We start from the raw sequence: 24,336 nt of genomic DNA, 5'->3' as shown, positions 1-24,336 counted from the left end.
GGCCACGTTCCCTTACCAGCATCCTACCCTCGCCTAAGCCATGAGAATAGTAATATGAGAGCTCTAAGTTCTTTTTGTCCTGTCTCAAGAGTAAGGCATTGAAACTCTTGTCCCTGGCATAGGGGGAGGTGGGAAACTCACCTACTTCTGTAGCACAGGTCACCAACCATCGCACCATCTCCCGGCGTCTCCAGTTAAGGGTTGATAAGGTCATCCGCATCACCTGTGTGAGAAAGGGGCGTTGCCACTGGGCTAAGCTCAGCTGCTGCGACTTCCCCGTCCCCAGCCCCACCGTCATTCGTTTATGCGGCAGAGGGTTTTTCCGTACTTCAAATGCAGCCTCTGCCATGAGCAGGAGACACAGGTTTAATTTCTGCTCCATCCCTCCCACCAATCGAATAGGAGGCTTTTCTGATGATCTACAACAAAGTCCTGATGTCCACACCTTATCTGACTTGCAGGAATGGAGAGGTAGAGAGAATACAGGGGCCCCATGGAGCCTAAAGCGACGTTGCTTTTAGCTAGAACTTCAAAATGGAGCTCAATTTTTAAAGTCCTACCTTCTGCCTAGCCTAGAACTTGTGTTCTGGAGACACAGAAGAGCCAGGTTTAGCCCATGTCCATGTTCAGTCCCCCAGGGATCTTACCTTTTGAGAATTGTCATTATGCCATAGGCTGAAATCAGGGATTTCCTACCCCATACCTGTAACCCCAGCTCGAGGGCCACATTGAGCAGGGTGCTGTCCGTACTACTATCTGTGGGAGTAGCAATCTTGAATGCATCCTGGGCCAGCTTGAAGATGAGGGAGGAAGAATGGATGTGCTTCTGTATTGCTTCCAGAATTGTTCGGAGCCTCAGAGTGTCTCCTATAAGGGCCGAGAGAAGGGACAGGGACAGGGTCTATTTTAAAGTTTCCTAAGCAGTCAGGTATTGGTTGAATTAGCAGTTGTCAATTCATTATTTCTGAATGCTACATCCCTTCTGTGTGGGAAAGCTGTGACCACTGAACCCTCCGAGGTGCTATGCCACAGTGCTGGCCCCTTTCTGCCATCTTAAAAATAATTTTTTAAAAATTAATAGACTATGCTTTAAGAGGAGTTTTAGTTTTACAGAAAACTAAAAAAAAAAAAAAAAGTACAGAGGCTTCATACACATACTTTGTTACTAACATCTTATTCGTGTTCAACCATTCATCTTCTGAAGGGTTTTGAAGGATATCTTGGTTGCTTCTAGTTTGGGGCAAGTATGAATAAAGATGCTACAAATGTTCATGTGCGGGTTTTTTGTGGATATAAGTTTTCTTTTTTTTTAAGTTAAAAGATAAATTTATTTTGGAACAAAAATGTTGAAATCCATGTATAGTTTTTTCACGTTACACAATTTCCAAGAACTTTTTTTTGGGGTGCATATACATTTATTATAGTCACATTTTCCTATTGAATTGATTCCTTAATCATTACATAGTGCCCTTCTTTATCTCCTTTTTTTCCCTTGCTTAGTATTTATTTATTTATTTTCCCCAAGAAACATTTTATTTAAGGAATATAAACTTCATGAATTTTCATTAGTACAACTTTAGGAATATAGTGATTCTCCCCACCATACCTGCCCTCCCACCCATACTCCCACCCCTCAACTTCTTCCCTTTCCCATTCCCAGTCCCATTCTCCACTAAGATCCATTTTCAATTAAATTTATACACAGAAGACCAACTCTATACTAAGTAAAGAGTTCAACAATTTGCATGAAACTGTTCCTCAACAGTTGAAACAAGGACTGTTCAAAGTCATTGTATCTTGAACTTAATTTCACTTTTTTAAGAAACAACTTTAAAAAAATTATTTATTTATTTGAAAGTCAGAGTTACAGAGAGAGAGAGAAAGAGAGGCAGAGAGAGAGAGGTTGGTTTTCCATCCGCTGGTTCACTCCCTAATTGGCCGCAATGGCCAAGCTGTGCTGATCTGAAGCCAGGAGCCAGGAGTTTCTTCTGGGTCTCCCACATGAGTGCAGGGGCCCAAAGATTTGGGTCATTTTGTACTGCTTTCCCAGGCCATAGCAGAGAGCTGGATCAGAAGTGGAGCAGCCAGGACATGGCACTACAGGCAGTGGCTTTACCTGCTATACCACAGCGCCGGCCCCTGAAACTTAATTAACTTTAAAGAAGCACCCAAGAATGATACATCTTTTGCGAGCACTTAGACATAAGTATAATACAACACTTTGAGGACAGTGGTCCTTCATGGGAAGTTAGTGCACAGTGACTCCCGTTAATTTAACAATTAACACTCTTATGTATGATGTCAGTGATCACCCAAGGCTTTTTTTTTTTTTGACAGGCAGAGTGGACAGTGAGAGAGAGAGACAGAGAGAAAGGTCTTCCTTTTGCCGTTGGTTCACCCTCCAATGGCCACCGCGCTGCGGCCAGCGCACCGCGCTTGATCCGATGGCAGGAGCCAGGTACTTCTCCTGGTCTCCCATGGGGTGCAGGGCCCAAGTAGTTGGGCCATCCTCCACTGCACTCCCGGGCCATAGCAGAGAGCTGGCCTGGAAGAGGGGCAACTGGGACAGAATCCGGCGCCCCGACCGGGACTAGAACCCAGTGTGCCGGCGCTGCAAGGCAGAGGATTAGCCTAGTGAGCCACGGCGCCAGCTACCCAAGGCTTTTGACATGAGCTGCCTAGGCCTTTTGAATCTAAAAACTCTGTCAGTATTTAGACAAAGCCATAAGCAAAGTGGAAGTTCTCTCCTCCCTTCAGAGAAAAAGTACCTTCTTCTTTGATGACCACTTCTTTTCACTGGGGTCTCACCTATGGATGTCTTTCATGTAGGACATTTTTTGCCACAGTGTCTTGGCTTTCCAAGATGCTCTTGTGGGCTTTTCAGCCAGACCAGAATTCCTTATGGACTGATTCTGAGGTCAGAGTGCTACTTAAAACAATTGTCATTCTATGACAATTCTGCTGTGTGGACTGCTTCCCATGTTGGGGAATTCGCTCCTTTTTAATTTTATTATTACCAGACACTTATGGATATGGATGTAGCTTTTCAACTTATTTGGGAAAATATCTAGGAACATTACTGCTGGATCATATGTTAAGAGTATGATTAGATTTGTCAAAAAAAAAAAAAAAAAAAAAAAGAAAGAAAGAAAACCTGCAAAACTGCCTTCTAAAGTGGATGTACCATTTTGCATTCTCACCAGCAATGAATAAGAATTCCTGTTGCTTCATATTCCTGTCAGCATTTTGGATTTCCGTCATTCTAATAGTGTGCAGTGGTGTCTCACTGTTATTTTAATTTGCAATTCCAGGGGCCAGCACTGGAGTGGCGGGCAAAGCTGCCACCTGCAGTGCTGGCATCCCATATGGGTGCCAGATCGAGGCGTGGCTGCTCCACTTCTGATCCAGCTCTCTGCTATGGCCTGGGAAAGCAGTAAAAGATGTCCTAAGTCCTTGGGCCCTTGCACCTGCCTAAGAGACTTGGAGTAAACTCCTGGCTCCTAGCTTCAGATTGGCACAGCTCTGGCTAATTGCAGCCAAATGTGGAGTGAACCAGCAGATGGAGGACCTCTCTCTCTCTTTCTCTCTCTCTCTGCCTCTTCTCTCTCTGTGTAACTGTGACTTTCAAGTAAAATAAATCATTTTTTAAAAAATTTGCAATTCCATAATGACATATGAGTATAATGTTGATCATTTCATATACTTGTTTGCCATCTGTGTATCTTCTTTGGTGAAGTGTCTCTTAAAATCTTTATCCCATTTAAAAACTGGGATTTCTTATTCTTGAGTCAAAGAATTCTTTGTATATCTGGGAAACATATCCTTTATCAGATATGGTTTTCAAATATTTTCTCCAAATTTGTGGCTCGTGTTTTCATTTTAACTATTTTTCACAGAGCACAAGATGGTGATTTTAATGAATTCCAACTTTTTTTTTTTTTTTTTTTTTTTTTTTGCTTTTGGTGTTGTCTCTAAAAAGCTGTGGCAGGTGCCTGTTGTAGCTGTTAAGATGCTGCTTGTGAGGCCACAGCCCATATCACAGTGTCTGCATTCAAATTCTGGCTCTGCTTCCCATTCTAGTTTTCTGCTAACGTGCACCGTGGGAGGGAGCAGGGTTTCTGCCTCTCATGTGGGAAATCCAGGTTAAATTTTGGGCCCCTGGCTTTGGCCTGGCCCAGCCCTGGCTATTGCAGACACGAATGAACCAGCAGATGAAAGATCTCTATCTTGGCCTCTGTCTCTAAATAAATTAAAATACATTAAAAAACCAAGTTGATGCCAGGGATGGAAATTTAGCCTAGGGTTTAAGAGGCATGTTAAAATGCTTGTATCTCCTATCAGAGTATCTGGGTTCAATATTCAGCTTTTGCTCCTCACTCCAGCTTCCTGCTAATGCTGACCCTGGGCAGGAGTGATGGCTCAAGTAATTGGGTTCCTGCCACTCACAATAGAGACCTGGACTGTGTTCCAGGCTTTAAGCTCAGGGTTGGCCCAGTTCTGGCAGTGTGGCTATCTGGGGAGTGAACCAGCAAGCAGGAACACACACACTCTCTCTGCTTTTTAAATAAATGAATAACTCAATAAAATTTAAATTTCAAAAGGCATTGCCATATCCAAGGTCACCTAGATTTTCTCTAATGTTATCTGCTGGAAGTTTTACGGTTTTATGTTTTTGTGGAAGGTGTCAGATGTCTCTATATTCATTTTTTATATGTCAATGTCCAGCTCTTCTAGCACCATTTGTTTAAAAGACTGTCCTTTGATGCTTCATGTCCATTAACTATAAGTATGTGAATACTTCTGTCTGTTCTCTTCTATTGATCTACTTGTTTATTCTTTCACCATTACCACATTGTCTTGATTACTGTCCCTTTATAATAAGCATCTAGGTTGAGTAGTATCAGACCTGCAAAAAGTCTATTGATATTTACAAAATAATTTGCTGAGATTTTAATTGGAATTATACAGCATCTATAAATATGAAGAACTGATGTTGACAACAGTCTTCTAGGGGCTATCTGCAGTGCCGGGATCCCATATGGGCACCAGTTCAAGTCCCACCTGCTCTACTTTCAATACAGCTCCCTGCTAATGTGCCTGAGAAAGCAGTGGAGGATGGCCCAAGTGACTGGGCCCCTGAAGCTCCAGGCTCCTGTCTTCAGGCCCAGCCACTTCAGCCCTATGGGGAGTGATCCAGCTGATGGAAGATTTCTGTCTCTGTCTCTTTCTCTCTTTAACTCTGCCTTTTAAATAAATAAATAAATAAATCTTAAAAAAAAAAAAAAAAGCAAAAAACAGCAGAGCAGTCAGGAATCAAACCAGCACTCTAATGTGGAACGCTGGTGTGACAGGCAAAGTCCTAACCTGTTGTAGCACAATGATGGCCCAGGAACTTTCTACCTTCAAATTTCATTTGTTCAATGCTGGCATATAGGAAAGCAACTGATTTTTGTATGTTAACCTTATATACTGCAACCTTGCCACAGCCACTTATTAGTGAAAGCTAGAGAACACACTCCTACCTGCTGGATCACTTCAAAATGCCTGCAACAGCTCCAGGCCAGGCCTGGAGCCTAAAGGAACTCAATGTTGGTCTCCCAAGAGGGTGCATCAAACCTACCAGAGTCTCAATCAAATCCAGGATGCAAAACTCTCAGCCACTAACTAGACCAAACCCCTACCTCCTTTATTTATGATATCAATAACTGATGTCTCCTTTCTTTTTTCTTGGTTAGCCCAACCAAAGAAATAGCTTTGCTTTCATTGATTTTTTTTGATATTATTTCTCTGTTTTCAATTTTACTGATTTCTGCTGTGATTTTTTTTAGGTTTATATTGCTCTTCCTTCTCCATTTTCTTAACGTGGAAGCTTTACTTATATTACTGTCCTCTATTGTCTTAGTGCGGAAGGTTACTGATTTGAAATCTTTTTTTTTTTTTAAAGATTTATTTATCTATTTGAAAGTCAGAGTTACACAGAGAGGGGGGAAGACAGACAGAGAGAGAGAGAGAGAGAGAGAGAGAGAGAGAGAGAGAGGTCTTCCATCTGCTGGTTTACTCCCCAAATGGCTGCAATGGCCGGAGCTGCACTGATCTGAAGCCAGGAGCTAGGAGCCAGAAGCTTCTTCCAGATCTCCCACACAAGTGCTGGGGCCCAAGGATTTAGGCCATCTTCCACTGCTTTCCCAGGCCATAACAGAGCGCTGGATTGGAAGAGGAGCAGCCAGGACTTGAAACAGTACCCATATGGGACGCCGGCACTGCAGGCAGTGGCTTTATCTACTATGCCACAGCACCAGCCCCATGGAATCTTTTTTTTTTTTAAGATTCATTTCATTTACTTAAAAGGCAGAGCTACAAAGAAAGAAGGAGAGACAGAAACAGAAAGAGATCTTCCATTTGCTCTTTCACGCCCTAAATGGCCATAACAGCTAGGGCTGGGCCAGAAAGAAGCCAGAAGCCTCTTCCAGATCTCCCATGTGGGTTCATCGGCCCAAGCACTTGGGCCATTTTCCTTAGCCAGGAGCTGGATCGGAGCAGCCAGGACTGGAACCAGCGCCCATATAGGAAGCTGGCGTTGTAGGTGGTGCCTTTACCTGCTATACCACAACAATAGCACTGAAATCTTTCTTTTCTAACATGTACATTCAATGTTATAGATTCTCATCTAAGCATCGCTTGCATATCACACACATTTTGGTGAGCTATATTTTAATTCATGTAGTTCAAAATATTTTAAAATTTGAGACTTCTTGTTTGATCCATGTGTTATTTCAAAATGTGCTGTTTTATCTCCAAATATTTAGGGATTTTCCAGGTTTTCTTCTGTTATCAATTTCTAGTTGAATTTCACTGTGGCCTGAGAGTACATTTTTAATTAATTGTATCCCTTTAAATTTCTTTTTTTTTTGGAAGAGTATTTATTTTTTCTTTTTATGTATTTGAAAGGCAGAGTTACCGAGAGGCAGAGGCAGAGAGAGTGGTCTTCCATCCACTGGTTCACTCCCCAGTTGGCCGCAACAGCTGGAGCTGCGCCAATTGGAAGCCAGGAGCCAGGAGCTTCTTCTAGGTCTCCCACGTGGGTGCAAGGGCCCAAGGACTTGGGCCATCATCTGCTTTTCCAGGCCATAGCAGAGAGCGGGATTGGAAGTGGAGCAGCTGGGACTAGAACCAGCACCTATAATGGGATGTCAGTGCTGCAGGTGGCAGCTTTACTCACACACCATTGTGCCAACCCTTCCCTTTAAATTTATTTATTTTTTATTTATTTTATTTTTTAATTATTTATTTATTTATTTATTTTTTGACAGGCAGAGTGGACAGTGAGAGAGAGAGACAGAGAGAAAGGTCTTTCTTTTGCCGTTGGTTCACTCTCCAGTGGCCGCCGTGGCCGGCGTGCTGCGGCCGGCGCACCGCGCTGATCCGATGGCAGGAGCCAGGTACTTATCCTGGTCTCCCATGGGGTGCAGGGCCCAAGTACTTGGGCCATCCTCCACTGCACTCCCTGGCCACAGCAGAGAGCTGGGCTGGAAGAAGGGCAACCGGGACAGAATCCGGCACCCCGACCGGGACTAGAACCTGGTGTGCCGGTGCCGCTAGGCGGAGGATTAGCCTAGTGAGCCGCGGCACCAGCCATCCCTTTAAATTTATTAATGGGGCCATTTCTGTTATATAGTAGGTTAGGCACCTGCCTGCGGTGCTGGCATCTCATATGGTCGCTGGTTTGAGTTCTGCCTGCTCCACTTCTGATCCAGCTCTCTGCTGTGGCCTGGGAAAGCAGTAGAAGATGGCCCAAGTGCACAGACCCCTGCACCCATGTGGGAAACCTGGAAGAAGCTTCTGGCTTCAGTTCAGCCCAGCTCTAGCTGTTGCTGTCATTTGGGGAGTGAACCAGTGGTTAGAAGACCTCTCTCTCTGTATCTCCCTTTCTCTCTCTGTAACTCTGCCTCTCAAGTAAATAAATAAATCTTTAAAAATTTATTAAGATGGAGCCGGCACCGTGGCTCAATAGGTTAATCCTCCACCTTGCGGCGCCGGCACACCGGGTTCTAGTCCCGGTTGGGGCGCCGGATTCTGTCCCGGTTGCCCCTCTTCCAGGCCAGCTCTCTGCTATGGCCAGGGAGTGCAGTGGAGGATGGCCCAGGTGCTTGGGCCCTGCACCCCATGGGAGACCAGGAAAAGCACCTGGATCCTGGCTCCTGCCATCGGATCAGCGCGGTGCGCCGGCTGCAGCGGCGGCCATTGGAGGGTGAACCAACGGCAAAGGAAGACCTTTCTCTCTCTGTCTCTCTCTCTCACTGTCCACTCTGCCTGTCAAAAAAAAAAAAAAAATTTATTAAGATGATGGGGCCAGCGCTGTGGCGCAGCAGGTTAACGCCCTGGCCTGAAGATCCAGCATCCCATATGGGTGCCGGTTTGAGTCAAAGAGAGAGGTCTTCCATCCGCTAGTTCACTCCCCACTATAGGTAGGCCTGTGTTAAATTCTCCAACTGTTATAGTGGTTTTGTTTATTTTTCTTTGCAGTTCTACCAATTTTTGCCTCATGTATTTTGATGCTTTGTTGTTAGATACATAAACATTAAGGATTGCTAGGTCTTTTTAGGGAACCAACTCTTTATCCCTCTTTTCCAATTCTGTAATCTGCCTCGTCTGAAATTATTTTAAGTACTCCAATTTTGTTTTGTGTTAGCATGGTATATCTTTTATTATCTCTTTACTTTTTGTTGAAGAAATCTGTAGTTAAAACATAATTTTAGCTGCCACCATGGCTCAACAGGCTAATCCTCCGCCTAGCGGCGCCGGCACACCGGGTTCTAGTCCCGGTCGGGGCGCCAGATTCTGTCCCGGTTGCCCCTCTTCCAGCCCAGCTCTCTGCTGTGGCCCAGGAGTGCAGTGGAGGATGGCCCAAGTACTTGGGCCCTGCACCCCATGGGAGACCAGGAGAAGCACCTGGCTCCTGGCTCCTGCCATCGGATCAGCGCAGTGCGCCGGCCACAGTCTGCCGGCCGCGGCGGCCATTGGAGGGTGAACCAACGGCAAAGGAAGACCTTTCTCTCTGTCTCTCTCACTGGCCACTCTGCCTGTCAAAACAAACAAACAAACAAAACCATAATTTTAGCGTCTGGTGTTGTAGCACAGCAAGTTAAACCGCTGCCTGTGATGCCAGCATCTCATGAGTGCTGGTTTGAGTCCAGAATGTGCCACTTCTGATACAGCTCCCTGCTAACATGCCCGGGAAAGCAGCAGATGACCAAGTCCTTGGGCCCTGCCACATGTGGAGACCTGGATGGAATTCCAGGCTAATGGTTTCTGCCTGGCCCAGCTCTGGCCATTGTGGCCATTTGGAGAGTGAGCCAGTAGATAGAAAATCTGTCTCACCCTCTAACTTTACCTTTTCAAATAAATACATCTTTAATAATTTTAAAGAGGGTGAAAATCAGGGCTGGCGCTGTGGCGCAGTGGGTTAACGCCCTGGCCTGAAGCGCTGGTATCCCATATGGGCACCAGTTCGAGAACCAGCTGTTCCACTTCCTGTCCAGCTCTCTGCTATGGCCTGGGAAAGCAGTAGAAGATGGCTCAAGTCCTTGGGCCCCTGCACCCATGTGGGAGACCCAGAAGAAACTTCTGGCTCCTGGCTTCCAATTGATGCAGCTCTAGCCGTTGCAGCCAACTAGGGAGTAAACCAGCAGAGGGAAGACCTTCTCTCCCTCTCTCTGTGTAACTCTGACTTTAAAATAAATAAATAAATCTTTAAAAAAAAAAAAGAAAGAGGGTGAAATAACAAACTGTCTATATTAGTATGTATACTTTGCTGGGAGAGTATCATTTTCTAGACCTTCTTGTTCTCAGTGTAGCTAGCTGGTATAATATGAACAGAACAGAGGGCCAGAGTGTTGACAGCATATATAATGTTTAAAGCCCCAGTCTCTATTTTCATTAGAAAATAAAATACCTGTAAAGGTAAAACATATAAGCTCAATTACAGAGAAGTTAAATATCTGCCTAATGATACTAGGATAAAAATGAAGTCCAGTGAAGTTCAGTCAGTATTTGTACTTTGGTTCTTCTTGCTTAACACTGTCCCTTTACTTTTTCTTTCTTTTTTTTTAAGATTTATTTATTCACTTATTTGAAAGTTAGAGTTACAGAGAGAGAGGGAGAGACAAAGAGAGATCTTCTATTCACTGGTTCACTCCCCTAGATGGCTGCAATGGCCAGGGCTGGGCCAGACCAAAGCTGGGAGCCTGGAATTTCTTCCAGGACTCCTACATGAGTGGCAGGGGCCCAAGCACTTGGGCCATCTTCTGCTGCTTCTCCCAGGCCATTAGTATGGAGCTGGATTGGAAGTGGAGTAGCTGGGACACAAACTGGCACCTGTATGGGATGCTGGCATTGCAGGTGGTGGCGTTACTGGCTACACTACGACACTGACCCATCTCTTAACTTTTTTTTCTTTTTAAAGATTTATTTATTTATTTGAGAGGCAGAGGCAGAGGCGCGCGCACACACACACACACACACACACACACACACGGGGTCGGGGGGAGGGAGGGAGGGAGGTCTTCCATCTGCTGGTGCATTTCCCAAATGGCTGCAACAGCTGGAGCTGGGCTGATCTGAAGCCAGAAGCCAGGAGCCAGGAGCTTCTTCTGGGTCTCCCAAATGGGTACAGGGGCCCAAGGACTTGGGCCATCTTCCGCTGCTATTCCAGGCACATTAGCAGGGAGCTGGATTAGAAGTAGAGCAGCCAGGACTCAAGCTGGCACACATATGGGGTGCTAGCATTGCAGGTGGTGGCTTTAGCTATTTGACAGGTAGAATTATAGACAGTGAGTGAGAGAGACAGAGAGAAAGGTCCTCCCTCCATTGGTTTGCTCCCAAAATGGCTGCCACGGCTGGCGCTGCGCTGATCAGAAGCCAGGAGCCAGGAGCCAGGTGCCTTTTCCTGGTCTCCCATGCCGATGCAGGGGCCCAAGCACCTGGGCCATCTTCCACTGCCCTCCCAGGCCACAGCAGAGAGCTGGACTGGAAGAGGTGCAACCGGGACTAAACCTGGAACCCATATGGGATGCCAGCACTGCAGGCAGAGGATTAACCTAGTGAGCCATGGTGCTGGCCCCCAGCCCCTACTTTTTAAAGTTTATTTATTTGAAAGGCAGAAAGAGAGAGAAAGAGAGAGACATTCCACCTGCTGGTTCACTCCCCAAATGCATGCAACAGTCAGGACTGGGCCAGAATGAAGTCAAGAGCCAAGAACTCTATCCAAGTTAATTATGTGGGTAGCAGGAACCAAGTACTTGAGCTGTTATCTCCTGCACCCCAGAGTGTACATTAGTAGGAAGCTAGATCAGAAGAAGAGTAACTGGAACTACTCAATTATATTGAGGCACTTCAGTATGAGATACAGGTTTCCCAAGTGGCAGTTTAACCTACTGCACTGTAATACCTGCCCCACTCTGTCTCTTTACTGATTCTTCTATCTAGGTGACACTGTAAAATAAAAAGTATATATATATACACACACACACACACATATGTATATATAATTTGCTATCTTAACCACTTTAAGTGTACAATTGAGTAGCATTATTCATATTCACAAGGTTGTACAAACACCACTATTTTCAAAAATGTTTCATTGTTGCAAACAGAAGCTTTGTACCTATTAAGCAAGTTTTACATTGCCTCTCTCTTGCACTCCCTAGTAACCCCTAATCCACTTTCTGTCTCTATGGTTTACTTTTTGGGCACCTCATATAAATGGAACAATACAATATTTGTTTGTTTATATCTGGCTTATTTCACTTATCTTAAAGACCATTCCATATAACATGTATTAGAATTAATTTCATTCCCGGGGCCAGTTTAGTGGCATAGCAGGTTAAGCTGCCGCCTGGGCAGCATCCCATATGGGTGTCAGTTCATGTCCCAGATGCTCCACGTCTGGTCCAGCTCCCTTCTATTGCTCCTGGGAAAGCAGTGGAACATGGCCAAGTACTTGGTTCCTTGCCATTCACATAGGAGACCTGGATGAAGCTCCTGGCTCTGGCCTAGCCCAGCCCTGGCCATTGTGGCCACTTGGGAGTAAACCAGCAGATGGAAAATCTCTGTCTCTTCCCCCCTCTCTCTCAAATAAATAAATAAATCTTAAAAAATGTTCATTTCTCTTTACAACTGAGTAATATTCCACTGTATGTATATAACACAATTGTGTACATCTATTCTTATGTTGCTGAACACCTGGGTTGTTTTCAACTTTTGGCTACTGCAAAATTCTGAAATATTGGCATGTATGTATGAGCCCTTGTTTATAATTCTTTTGAGTACATACCTAGTAATGGAATTGTTTGTTCATAGTAATTCTCTGCTCAACTTTTTGAGGGACTACCAAATTATTTTTCCACAGCAGCTGCATCACTTTAATTCCTACCCTCAATGTACTAGGGTTTCAATTCCTCCATACCCCCCCAAAATCTGTTCTACTTTTTGATTAACAGTCATCTTAGTGGTATATCTCATTGTGGTTTTTATTTGCATTTATCTCATGATTAATACTGACATTGAACTGATTTTCATATGCTTATTGTTCGTTTGTATGTTTTCTTTGAAGAAATGTCTACTTGTCTTTTTTACATACTTTATTTTGTTTACTATAGGCTTGTAATATAACTTGAAATCAAGTCTGATGCCTCTAGCTCGTTCTTCTTTCTCAAGACTTATTTCACTATTCGTGGTTTCATATGAACTGAAGAATTCTTTGTTTTCTTTTTTCTTTTTCTTTTTTTTCTTTTTTTTTTTTTTTTTGACAGGCAGAGTGGACAGTGAGAGAGAGAGAGAGAGAAAGGTCTTCCTTTACCATTGGTTCACCCTCCAATGGCCGCCGCGGCCGGCAGACTGTGGCTGGCGCACCGCGCTGATCCGATGGCAGGAGCCAGGTGCTTTTCCTGGTCTCCCATGGGGTGCAGGGCCCAAGTACTTGGGCCATCCTCCACTGCACTCCCTGGCCACAGCAGAGAGCTGGGCTGGAAAAGGGGCAACCAGGACAGAATCCGGCGCCCCGACTGGGACTAGAACCTGGTGTGCCGGTGCCGCTAGGCGGAGGATTAGCCTAGTGAGCCGCGGCGCCGGCAGACATTTAGTTTCATTCTCTATCTTGGCTAGTGAGAATGTTGCTGCAAAAAACATGGGAGTGCAAATATCTGTTCAACATACTGATTTCATTTTTAAATCATTAAAAAATTTCTTTTCACTATTTGAAAGACAGAGTGAGAATGAGAGAATGAGAGAGATCTTCCCTCTGCTAGTTTACTCTCCAAATGCCCACAACAGTAAGGCCTGGGATAGGCTGAAGCCAGGAGACACAAACTCTAACTGAATCTCTCACTGGGTAGTAGAAACCCCAAGAACTTAAGCTATCATCTACAAGAAGCTGGAGTGGAAGCAGAGTAGCCAGGACTCAAACCAGCACTCCAAATATGGGATGTGGGTGTCCCAACTGGCAGCTTAAGCCATTGTGCCACAATGCCCATCCCTGATATTACTTCTTTTGTATATATACCCAGTAGTGGGGATACTGTATTTATACCATGATGCTTCTTAAATTTCTGTAGCCAGTCTTCTGACATTCACTACTCACCCTAAATGCTCAAGCATTCATGGCATATTCTAGAGTGTTTAGTGGCCAACAAACCAGTCAGTGGTGTATTCAGTTTGCTTCACTACTGAATCCATTCAATCATGGTTATATCAATATCTTCATTTTTGCTCTCTGAAAATTTTCCCTAGGCGTCATTAGTTTTGATCATTGTTGTTCCTGTAAAACTTTTAATAGTTTATCTACTTTTCTCAAGTCATATGTGGTGTTAATTTCCACACTATATTAAGTAAGATATATATGATCAAACTTTGGCAGTAACCCTATTTTCTGTGCTACTGATAATGACAGAAACTTCCTTTTCTTCTTTTTACCCACAGACATACATCTGATTTTTGTGTTATTTTTACAGAGAATTTAAATTTAAGTTGACAAGATATCAATATCATAAAATTTTTAAAAGGCCACACAATATATGTGAATAGTAGAAGTGTCTGTGACTGGTAAAACTATTCAGAAACAACCAACTCCTCATGTCAGCTGAGGTTAGATTTAAAACTGTCAAATTTATGGAAAAAAAAGTTTAGGTTTTCATTTTTTTCAGATTCTGATATTTTGGATCTGAAGTAATGGGTTTATCCAGTCTCCTGTTGATGGATATTTAGAATTTTCAAATACTTTGCAATTACTAACAATGTTGAAGTAACCATGTACAAATATCATTTATACATCTATACACACATATTGGTAAGATAATCCTGGAAGTAAAACTTTTAGGTCAAAGGATGTGTGTTTTAATTTTAATAGACACTGTCAAATTACCACAAAGAATCACCAATCCATAATCCCATTGGTAAAATAAAAGAACAATAATTTCTCCACATCTATAGCAACACAATGTTTTATCGAAAATTTTCCTTTTATTTTATATAAATTCAAACTTACAAGTTTCAAGAACAGTACAGAGATCTTTTATTCCTTTTGAACCATTTGAAAGTAACTAATTTGTTTTTTTTTTTTGAAAGTAACTAATTTGATATTCCATCACTCCTGAATACTGTAGCATATATTTCTGACAATGACACTATTTTAAAAAAAATTTATTTATATGTTTGAAAGGCAGAGTGACAGAGTGTGTTCGTGTGTGTGGAGAAGAGAGAGAAAAAGACACACAGAGAAAGAGATATATTGATTCTCTATCCCCTGGTTCACTCCCCAAATGGCTGCAATGGTCAGGGTTGGACCAGGCCAAAGCCAGGAGCCAGAAACTCCATCCAAGTCTCTCACATGGGTAACAGGGCCCCCAGAGCTTGGACCATCATTTGCTGCTTTCCCAGTCATATTAACAGGGAGCTGGATAGGCAGCAGAGCAGTCAGGACTCAAGTCATGTTCTGGTATGGGATGCTGGTGCCACAAGTAGTGGCTTAACTTGCTGTGCCACAACACAGGCTCCGACACTATTTTTTCATATCCACTTTACAACCATCAAAGTCGTGAAATTAACAGTGATATATAACATTGATATATACCTACGATCTACCACAGACCCATTCAAGTTCCACCAATTGTCCCAATAATGTCCTTTATAGCAAAAGAATTTTGTATAAGATCATGTATTTTTTCATGCATCTTTTAGTCTTCCTCAGCTTGGAAAAATTTCTTTCCTTGACATTCATGATCTTGACACTTTTGCAGACTAGTTATTTTATAGTATGTAATTCATTATCAGTATGCCTGATGTTCTTCGTGATTAGCTGTAGGTTGCATTTTTGGTTGTAATTTTACATAATTAATGCTGAATTTATATTGTTTCCTATTTGTTGATAAATGATATTTGACTTGCCATTATTGAGGATATTAACAGAGATTACTCAAATAAAGTGATGTCTGCCAGGTTTCTCTGTGGTAAAGTTACACTTTTTTTTTTTTTTTTTTTTTTGACAGGCAAAGTGGACAGTGAGAGAGAGACAGAGAAAGGTCTTCCTTTACCATTGGTTCACCCTTCAGTGGCTGCTGCGGCCTGCGCACCGCACTGATCCGAAGCCAGGAGCCAGGTGTTTCTCCTGGTCTCCCAGGTGGGTGCAGGGCCCAAGGACTTGGGCCATCCTCCACTGCACTCCCTGGCCACAGCAGAGAGCTGGCCTGGAAGAGGGGCAACTGGGACAGAATCAGCGCCCTGACCAGGACTAGAACCTGGTGTGCCGGCGCCGCAGGTAGAGGATTAGCCTATTGAGCCGCGGCGCCGGCCATAAAGTTACACGTTTTGTCATTACAATTTATAAGCACTTTGTGGATAGAGACCTTAAGACAATGTAAATATCTCATTCCTTATATCAAGTGTTCACCTGCTAGCTTTACTATCCATTGATATTTTGTAGCTGAATTTAGTATTATATGGTTTTCAGATGCACTATTCTCATTTCATCATTCCCTACACACTTACCAGTTGGTATTCGTATTAGTAAAAAAATTCATGGATGCCTATAAAAATTGAACTCAGTGAGTCCTATTCAATGGATTATAAGCAGTTATATCATTATATATTTATTTACAGCTTTACTGAGTTGTAACCTGATATAAAATTATCAATATTTATTTAAAATATGAATTTTTATAACACAATTTGATACCATTTTTCAATATATGTATATGCCCAAGAAAGCATCACCACAACCAAGGTGATGAATGTATATATCATCCCCACTTGTGACTCTTTAACAAACTCTTCACTTCCATCCTAACCTGGTCCAATTCCTATTTCTAGGAAATCACTGATCTGCTTTCTGCTACGATAGTGCGGTATTTCTAGAATTTTATATAAATGGACTCATACAACATGTACTGTTCTCTGGTCTGGTTTATTTCAGTTAGGATAATTAGCCTGAGATTCATCCCGTGCTTTTATTGCCAAGTAGTATTCCATTGTATGATTATATCATAGCTTGTTTATCTATTCCATTTATTGATGGACATCTGGATTGCTTCCAGTTTTTTTCTTAAAAATAAGGCTGCAGGGCTGGAATTGTGGTATAGCAAGTAAAGCTGCTGCCATTACATCAGCATCTCACATGGGCATCGGTTTGTGTCCCAGCTGCTACATTTCCAATCCAGCTCCCTGTTAATGGCCTGGGAAAAGCAGCAGAAGATAGCCCAAGTGTCTGGGCCTCTGCCACCCACATGCAAAACCCAGATGAAGCTCCATTGAGGCTATCTGGGCAGTGAACTAGTGGATGGAAGATTGTGCACTCTCTCTTTTTTTAAAAAAATATTTATTTATTTATTTGAAACTCAGAGTTACACACAGAAGGAGAGGCAGAGAGAGAGAGGGAGAGAGGTCTTCCATCCACTGATTCACTCCCTATCTGGCTGCAATGGCCAGAGCTGAGTTGATCTGAAGCTAGGAGCCAGGAGCTCCTCCCACGTCTCCCATGTGGGTGCAGGGGCCCAAGGACATGGGCCATCTTCTACTCCTTTCCCAGGCCATAGCAGAGAGCTGGATGGGAAGTGGAGCAGCTGGGACTTGAACCGGCACCCATATGGGTTGCCGGCATGCAGGCAGCGGCTTCATTGGCTATGCCACAGCATCAGCCCCCTGACTTTCAAAATAAGTAAATAAACCTTAAAAAAAAGATAAGGCTACTATGAACATGCATGTTCAAGTATTTGTATGGACATAAGCTTTCATTTCTTATGGGTGGAGTTGAATGGCTGGATCCTATGGATAGGTATCTTTTTACGATACTGCCAAATTGGGGCCGGTGAGCCCATACAGCACCGGTTTGAGTCCTGGCTGCCCCACTTCTGATCTAGCTCTCTGCTATGGCCTGGGAAAGCAGTAGAGGATGGTCCAAGTCTTTGGGTCCCTGCACCTGCATGGGAGACCCAGAAGAAGCTCTTGGCTCCTAGCTTTAAATTGGCTCAGCTCCAGCTGTTGTGGCCATTAGGGGAGTAAACCAGTAGACAGAAGACCTCTCTCTCTCTCTCTCTCTCTCTCTCTCTCTGCCTATGTCTCTTTGTAAGTCTGCCTTTCAAATAAATAAATCTTTAAAAAAAAAAAAAAAAAAAAAAAAAAAAAGGTCAGCGCCATGACTCACTTGGCTGATCCTCCACCTGTGGTGCTGGTACCCCGGGTTCTAGTCCCGGTTGGGGCACCGGATTCTGTCCCGGTTGCTCCTCTTCCAGTCCAGCTCTCTGCTGTGGCCCAGGAAGGCAGTGGAGGATGGCCCAAGTGCTTGGGCCCTGCACCCACATGGGAGACCGGGGTGGGGGGCACCTGGCTCCTGGCTTCGGATCAGGCTGCAGCGCACCAGCTACGGTGCCATTTAGGGGGTGAACCAACAGAAAAGAAAGACCTTTCTGTCTCTCTCTCACTGTCTAACTCTGCCTGTCAAAAATGAATGAATGAATGAATGAATAAATAAAAATAAAAAGAAAGAAACTGCCAAATGATCTCCCAGAGGCTGTGCCAATTATATCACCACCAGCAGGGTGTGAGAGTTCCACATGTTTCACATCCTTGTCAACTCTTGCTATGGTCAAGTTCTTTTTGTCTTTGAAGTTTTAGCCATTTTCTCATTGTGGTTTTAACTCCTTTCTTGAAGGATTGATGATATTGGGCATCTTTTTGTTTATTTTAACCAGAATGTCATCTTTAGTGCAAAGATCTGTTCAGATCTTTTTTTTTTTTGGACAGGCAGAGTTAGACAGTGAGAGAGGAGAGAGAGAAACAGAAAGGTCTTCCTTCTGTGGGTTCACTCCCCAAATGGCCACCACTGCCTCCGATGCTAGGAGCCAGTTGCTTCCTCCTGGTCTCCCATGCGGGTGCAGGGACCCAAGCACTTGGACCATCCTCCACTGCCCTCCCGGGCCACAGCAGAGAGCTGGACTGGAAGAGGAGCAACCTGGACTAGAAACCGGCGCTCCAACCAGGACTAGAACCCGGGGTGCTGGCGCCACAGGCGGAGGATTAGCCTAGTGAGCCGCGGTGCCAGCCTGTTCAGATCTTTGACCATAAAAAATGATTGCTCATTTTCTCATTATTGAGCTTCGACAGTTCTTTATGTATTTTGGAAGCAAGACTTACATGATATATGTGATTTGCAAATATTTCTTCCAGTCTCTGGCTCATATTCTCATTTTCAACAATGATTTTTCAGAGTTTAAGTTCTTAATTTTGACAAGTCCAATTTACTAATTTTTTCTTTCATAAATTGTGCTTCTAGTGTTAGTTATATATATCTAAGAAATCTTTTCTAACTTAAAATTAAAATGGTTTTGTCTTATATTTTCTTCAAAAAGTTCTTTACAGCTTTTATGTTTAGGTCCTTGATCCATTAGGAGTTAATTTTTTTATATGGTTCATCATTTGTTGAAAAGACCATCCTGTTTATCAACTAAATTGGCTTTCTCTCTTAATCAAAATACATACGTATGGGTTTGTTTTGAGACTTTATTCTTTGTCTATGTTTATACCAAGTTACGTACTGATTATGACAACTTTATTATGAGTCTCAGAGTCAGGCAGTATTAGAATTCTGACTTTATTCTTCTTTTGCAAAGTTGTTTTTCGCCATTCCTCAGTCTTTTGTGTTACCATATTATAAATTTCTACCTAAAAAAAGTCTGTTGAGATTTTGATTGAGATTACATTGAACCTATGGCTCAATTTGCAGAGAACCAATATCTCAATACTGAGTATTTCAATCCACAAGCACAGTATATGTCTCTCCATTTATTCAGGTTTTTAAATTTTCTCAGCCACGTTTTATGGTTTTCATTATAAAGTCTTGCATATTTATTGTCAGATTTATTCTCAAGTATTTTCTTGATACTATTATGAATGGTAATTCTTAAAAATTTAATTTCTGATTGTTGCTGATATGAAAGTTCTTTAAAAAAGTTTGTGGAAAATGGAATTAAAGCTATTTTGCTGCAAAAATTTTTGAAATCCCTGCACATGAGGAGTCTTCAAAAAATTCATGAGTCCAGCGCTGTGGTTCACTTGGCTAATCCTCCGCCTGCGGCGCCAGCACCCTGGGTTCTAGTCCCGGTTGGGGCGCCGGGTACTAGTCCCGGTTGCTCCTCTTCCAGTCCAGCTCTCTGCTGTGGCCCGGGAAGGCAGTGGAGGATGGCCCAAGTGCTTGGGTTCCTGCACCCGCATGGGAGACAGGGAGGAAGTACCCGGCTCCTGGCTTTGGATCGGCACAGCACCAGTCTAGCCCATTAGGGGAGTGAACCAACGGAAGGAAGACCTTTCTCTCTCTCTCACTGTCTAACTCTGCCTGGCGAAAAAAAAAAAAAAAAAAAAAAGAAAACAAAACAAAACATGAAAACACAGAGTATGATAAAACTATGCATGGACTTCAAAATTTTTGGCATCAAAATAAACTTTTATCTTTTAATTCAATTTTCCCATGAATCCTTGAAATACACTTGTATAGAAACACAACTGATTTATATATACTGATCATGTCCTGAAAATTTGTTAAACTCATTATTAGTTTTAATAGTTTTTAAAATAGATTCCATAGGGTTTTCAACATAGAAGTATAGTAAATGCATTATTTTAATATTTTCAACTTATATTGGGTTTATGGGAAAGTAATCCCAGTGTAAATTAGCAGTATAAGTAACATTTACTGAGAATTGATACTTTTACAGCTGGTGCTGTGGCTTAGTGGGTGAAGCTGGCAGGCATCCTATATGGGTGCTGGTTCAAGTCCCAGCTGCTCCACTTCCAGTCCAGCTCCCTGCTAATGCATCTGGGAAAGCAGTGGAGGATGGCCCAAATGCTTAGGCCATTGCACCCACGTGGGAGACCCAGAAGCTCCTGGCTCCTGGCTTTGGATTGGCTCAGCTCTGTCCATTGTGGCCATTTGGGGCCAGGTCAAAGCCAGAAGCTGGAACTCAATCTGAATCTTCAACATGGTGGCAGGGACCCAACTATCTGAGCCATCACCTGTTGCTTACCAGGGTAGGCATTAGCAGGAAGCTCAGATCAGGAGCAGAACTGGGACTCAAACTCATGCATTCTGATACGGGACAGGTGTGCCCTAACTGGTTAACCACTAGGTCAAATGTCTGCCTTTCTCTCTTTTTAAAATAGTTTTATTGAGATATAACTCATCCATTTAATACGCACAACTTGCTTCTAGAACATTTTCAGATGTGTACTATCATCACAATCAATTTTTTTTTTTTTTTTTTTTTTTTTTTTTTTTTTTGACAGGCAGAGTGGACAGAGAGAGAGACAGAGAGAGAAAGGTCTTCCTTTTTGCCGTTGGTTCACCCTCCAATGGCCGCCGCTGCAGCCGGCGCACCGCGCTGATCCGATGGCAGGAGCCAGGATCCAGGTGCTTTTCCTGGTCTCCCATGGGGTGCAGGGCCCAAGCACCTGGGCCATCCTCCACTGCACTCCCTGGCCATAGCAGAGAGCTGGCCTGGAAGAGGGGCAACCGGGACAGAATCCGGCGCCCCGACCGGGACTAGAACCCGGTGTGCCGGCGCCGCAAGGTGGAGGATTAGCCTAGTGAGCCACGGCGCCGGCTCACAATCAATTTTAGAATGTTTCATTTCCTTCAACAGAAATTCTGGATCCTTACCATTCATCTTCTATTTTAATCCACTATCCCCAACCCTTGGCACCCCACTAATCAACTTTCTGTCAATATAGATTGGGCTACTCTGGATGTTTAATATACAAACATTATTCAACTTATGCTTTGATTTATGACTTTTCAACTTCACAGTGGTGTGAAAGTGTACCCATACATCCATTCCATTTTTTTCCATTTTTGTTGCAGTATTCAATAAATTCCAGAGATACTCAACACTTGATTATACAACAGACTTTGTGTTACATTATTTTGCCCAAATGTAGGCTAATGTAACTGTTAGCACATTTAAGGTAGGCTAGGCTAAGCTATGATGTCTGCCAGTTAGCAATACGTTAAAAGGGGGCAGGAATTTGGCACAGTTGTTAAGACATGACTTAGAACATCCATATCCCATACCAGAGTGCCTGGATTTGACTCCCAGCTCTAGCCTCGATTCCAGCTTCCTGCTAATGTACACCCTGGGAGGCAGAAGGGGATGGTTCAAGTAGCTGGGTCCCTGTCTCTCAAGTGGAAAACCTGGATTGGGTTCCTGGCTCCTGGCTTTGGGATAGCCCCATCCCAGCTGTTGCAGGCATTTGGAAATGTGAACCAGTGGATGGGAGATCTCTGTCTCTCTGCCTTTCAAATAAAATAAATAGAAGACTTTTAAATTTTAAGAAGTACATTAAATATATTTTATACTTTTAATAATTTTAATTTATGATGGGCTTATTGGGACACAACCCTACTATAAGTCAGAAGTATCAGTAAATGGAATCATCTAATGCATGGCCCTTTGTGACTAGCTTCTCTTCTCTCTCTCTTTTTAAAAGATTTATTTATTTATATGAAAGGAAGAGTTACAGAGAAGCACAGGCAGAAAGAGAGAGAGGCCTTCCATATGCTGGGTCACTCCTCAAATGACCAGAATGGCTGAGATGAAGCAAGGAGTCAAGAGCTTTTTCCGAGTCTCCCACATGGGTGCAGGGGCCCAAACACTTGGGCCACCTTTCACTGCTTTACTAGGCACAGTAGCAGGTAGCTGGATCAGAAGTGGAGCAGGGGCTGGCGCTGTGGTGTAGCGGGTAAAACCACTGCCAGCATCCCATATGGATGATGGATGGAGAACCTCTCTCTCTCTGCCTCTCTGTAACTATGCCTTTCAAATAAATAAATAAACCTTAAAAAATAAAAAGAAGAAGAAGTGGAGTAGCTGGGACATGAACTAGTACCCATATGGGATGCTGGCACTGCAGGCAGATGCCACAGCACCAGCCCCAGATTTCTGTTTCTAAAGGCTGAAAAATATCCTATTGTATGTATAGTCATTTTAAAAAAATCATTCATCTGTCAATGGGTATTGAAGCTGTTTTTGCTCTTGGCTATTGTGAATAGTGCCACAATGAATATATCTCTTCAAGTTTCTTAATTTCAATTCTTTTGAAGTAGGATGACTAAATCAGAAGTGGGATAAATGAATCCTATAACAGTTCTGTTTTTAGTTTTCTGAGGAACTGCCATACTGTTTTCTATAGTGGCTATACCACTTTGCATTCCCAAAAGTGAATAAGGATTCCAATTTTTCCCCAGCTTTATTAATACTTGCATTTTTCCCATAATAGTCATCCTTACAGCTGTGAGATTTCTCTTTGTGATTCTGACTTGCATTTTCCTGATGATTAATGATGGTATATCTTCATTGGAGAAGTATTTATTCAAATTCTTAGCCCATTCTAAAATCAAGCTGTTATTTTCCCCCTTCTTTTGCTATCGACCTGTAGGAATTCCTTATATATTTAAAAAATTAACCCCTTATCAGATAGATGATTTGCAAATATTTTCTCCATTCTTTATGTTGCCTTTTCACTCTACTGAATGTTTCCTATGTTGGGCAAGAGCTTTATAGTGATGTAGTCCTACCTGTCTATTTTTCCTTTGTTGCCCTTTCATTTCTCTCTGTTTTTTAAAATCTATTTATTTATTTGAAAGGCTGAGCCACAGAGAGGCAAAGGCAGAGAGAGAGACGGCTGGCACCGCGGCTCACTAGGCTAATCCTCCGCCTTGCAGCGCCGGCACACCGGGTTCTAGTCCCGGTCGGGGCGCCGGATTCTGTCCCGGTTGCCCCTCTTCCAGGCCAGCTCTCTGCTGTGGCCAGGGAGTGCAGTGGAGGATGGCCCAAGTACTTGGGCCCTGCACCCCATGGGAGACCAGGATAAGTACCTGGCTCCTGCCATCGGATCAGTGTGGTGTGCTGGCCGCAGCGCGCCAGCCACGGCGGCCATTGGAGGGTGAACCAACGGCAAAGGAAGACCTTCCTCTGTGTCTCTCTCTCTCACTGTCCACTCTGCCTGTCAAAAAAAAAAAAAAAGAGAGAGAGAGAGAGAGAGAGAGAGAGAGAGAGGTCAGTCTTCCATCTGCTGGTTCACTCCACAAATGGCCGCAAAAGCCAGAGTTGCACCGATCCAAAGCCAAGAGCCAGGAGCTTCTCTGAGGTCTCACACTTGGGTGCAGGGTCCCAATCACCTGGGCCATCTTCTACTGCTTTCCCAGGCCACAGCAGAGAGCTGGATTGGAAGCAAAGCAGCCAGGACTCAAACTGACACTCTGATATGGGACACTAGCTTTGCCAAGGGGATAAACCCACTGCATGACCATGCCGGTCCTAAGAGTTTTCTTTTTTTACTCTATTAATATGGTCTGTTACAGGGACTGATTTTCTAATGTTAAAACAACCTTACATATCTAGGACTAGCCTGAGTTGGCCATGATGTACTTATCTTTTTTATCTATGATCAAATTCAATAAGCTAAAATTTTTATTTATAACTTTTTCACCTATGTTCATGAGAAATTAGTCTATAATTAAAAAAAAAAGAAACATTTTTACTTATTGGGCTGGTGTTGAGGCACAGTGCATTAAGCCGCTGCCTACATCACCAGCATATCATAAGAACACTGGTTGGTGTCCTGGCTGATGTTTTTTTTAAAAAGATCTATTTATTTACTAGAGAGGCAATGTTACAGACAGAGGGAAAACAGGGAGAGAGGTCTTCCTTCTACTGGTTCATTCCCCAAATGGCACAATGACCGGAGCTGGGCTTGCTGGTGGTAATATAAATGGCACAGCCTCTGAGAAATTATTTGGCA

The 24,336-nt window shown here is 43.2% G+C and overlaps 1 protein-coding gene across 3 annotated transcripts in view; it reads right to left on the bottom strand.

The window, feature by feature from the left end:
• The window catches only part of ZSWIM5 (zinc finger SWIM-type containing 5), a 188,757-nt gene that overhangs the window by 3,572 nt on the left and 160,849 nt on the right, over positions 1-24,336 (bottom strand). For all 3 annotated transcript variants that reach the window (XM_008265350.5, XM_051857851.3, XM_051857849.3), the window contains 2 exons: positions 704-867; positions 142-223 (listed from right to left, as the gene is read on the bottom strand). In XM_008265350.5, the coding sequence (XP_008263572.5) occupies positions 142-223; positions 704-867 (246 nt within the window). The remainder of the gene's footprint in view (positions 1-141; positions 224-703; positions 868-24,336) is intronic.

Source organism: Oryctolagus cuniculus, chromosome 7, assembly GCF_051225735.1.
Source record: "Oryctolagus cuniculus isolate XC-2025 breed Fujian yellow rabbit chromosome 7, ASM5122573v1, whole genome shotgun sequence".
NCBI lineage: Eukaryota > Metazoa > Chordata > Mammalia > Lagomorpha > Leporidae > Oryctolagus > Oryctolagus cuniculus.
This window is presented reverse-complemented; position numbering and strand designations above follow the sequence as displayed.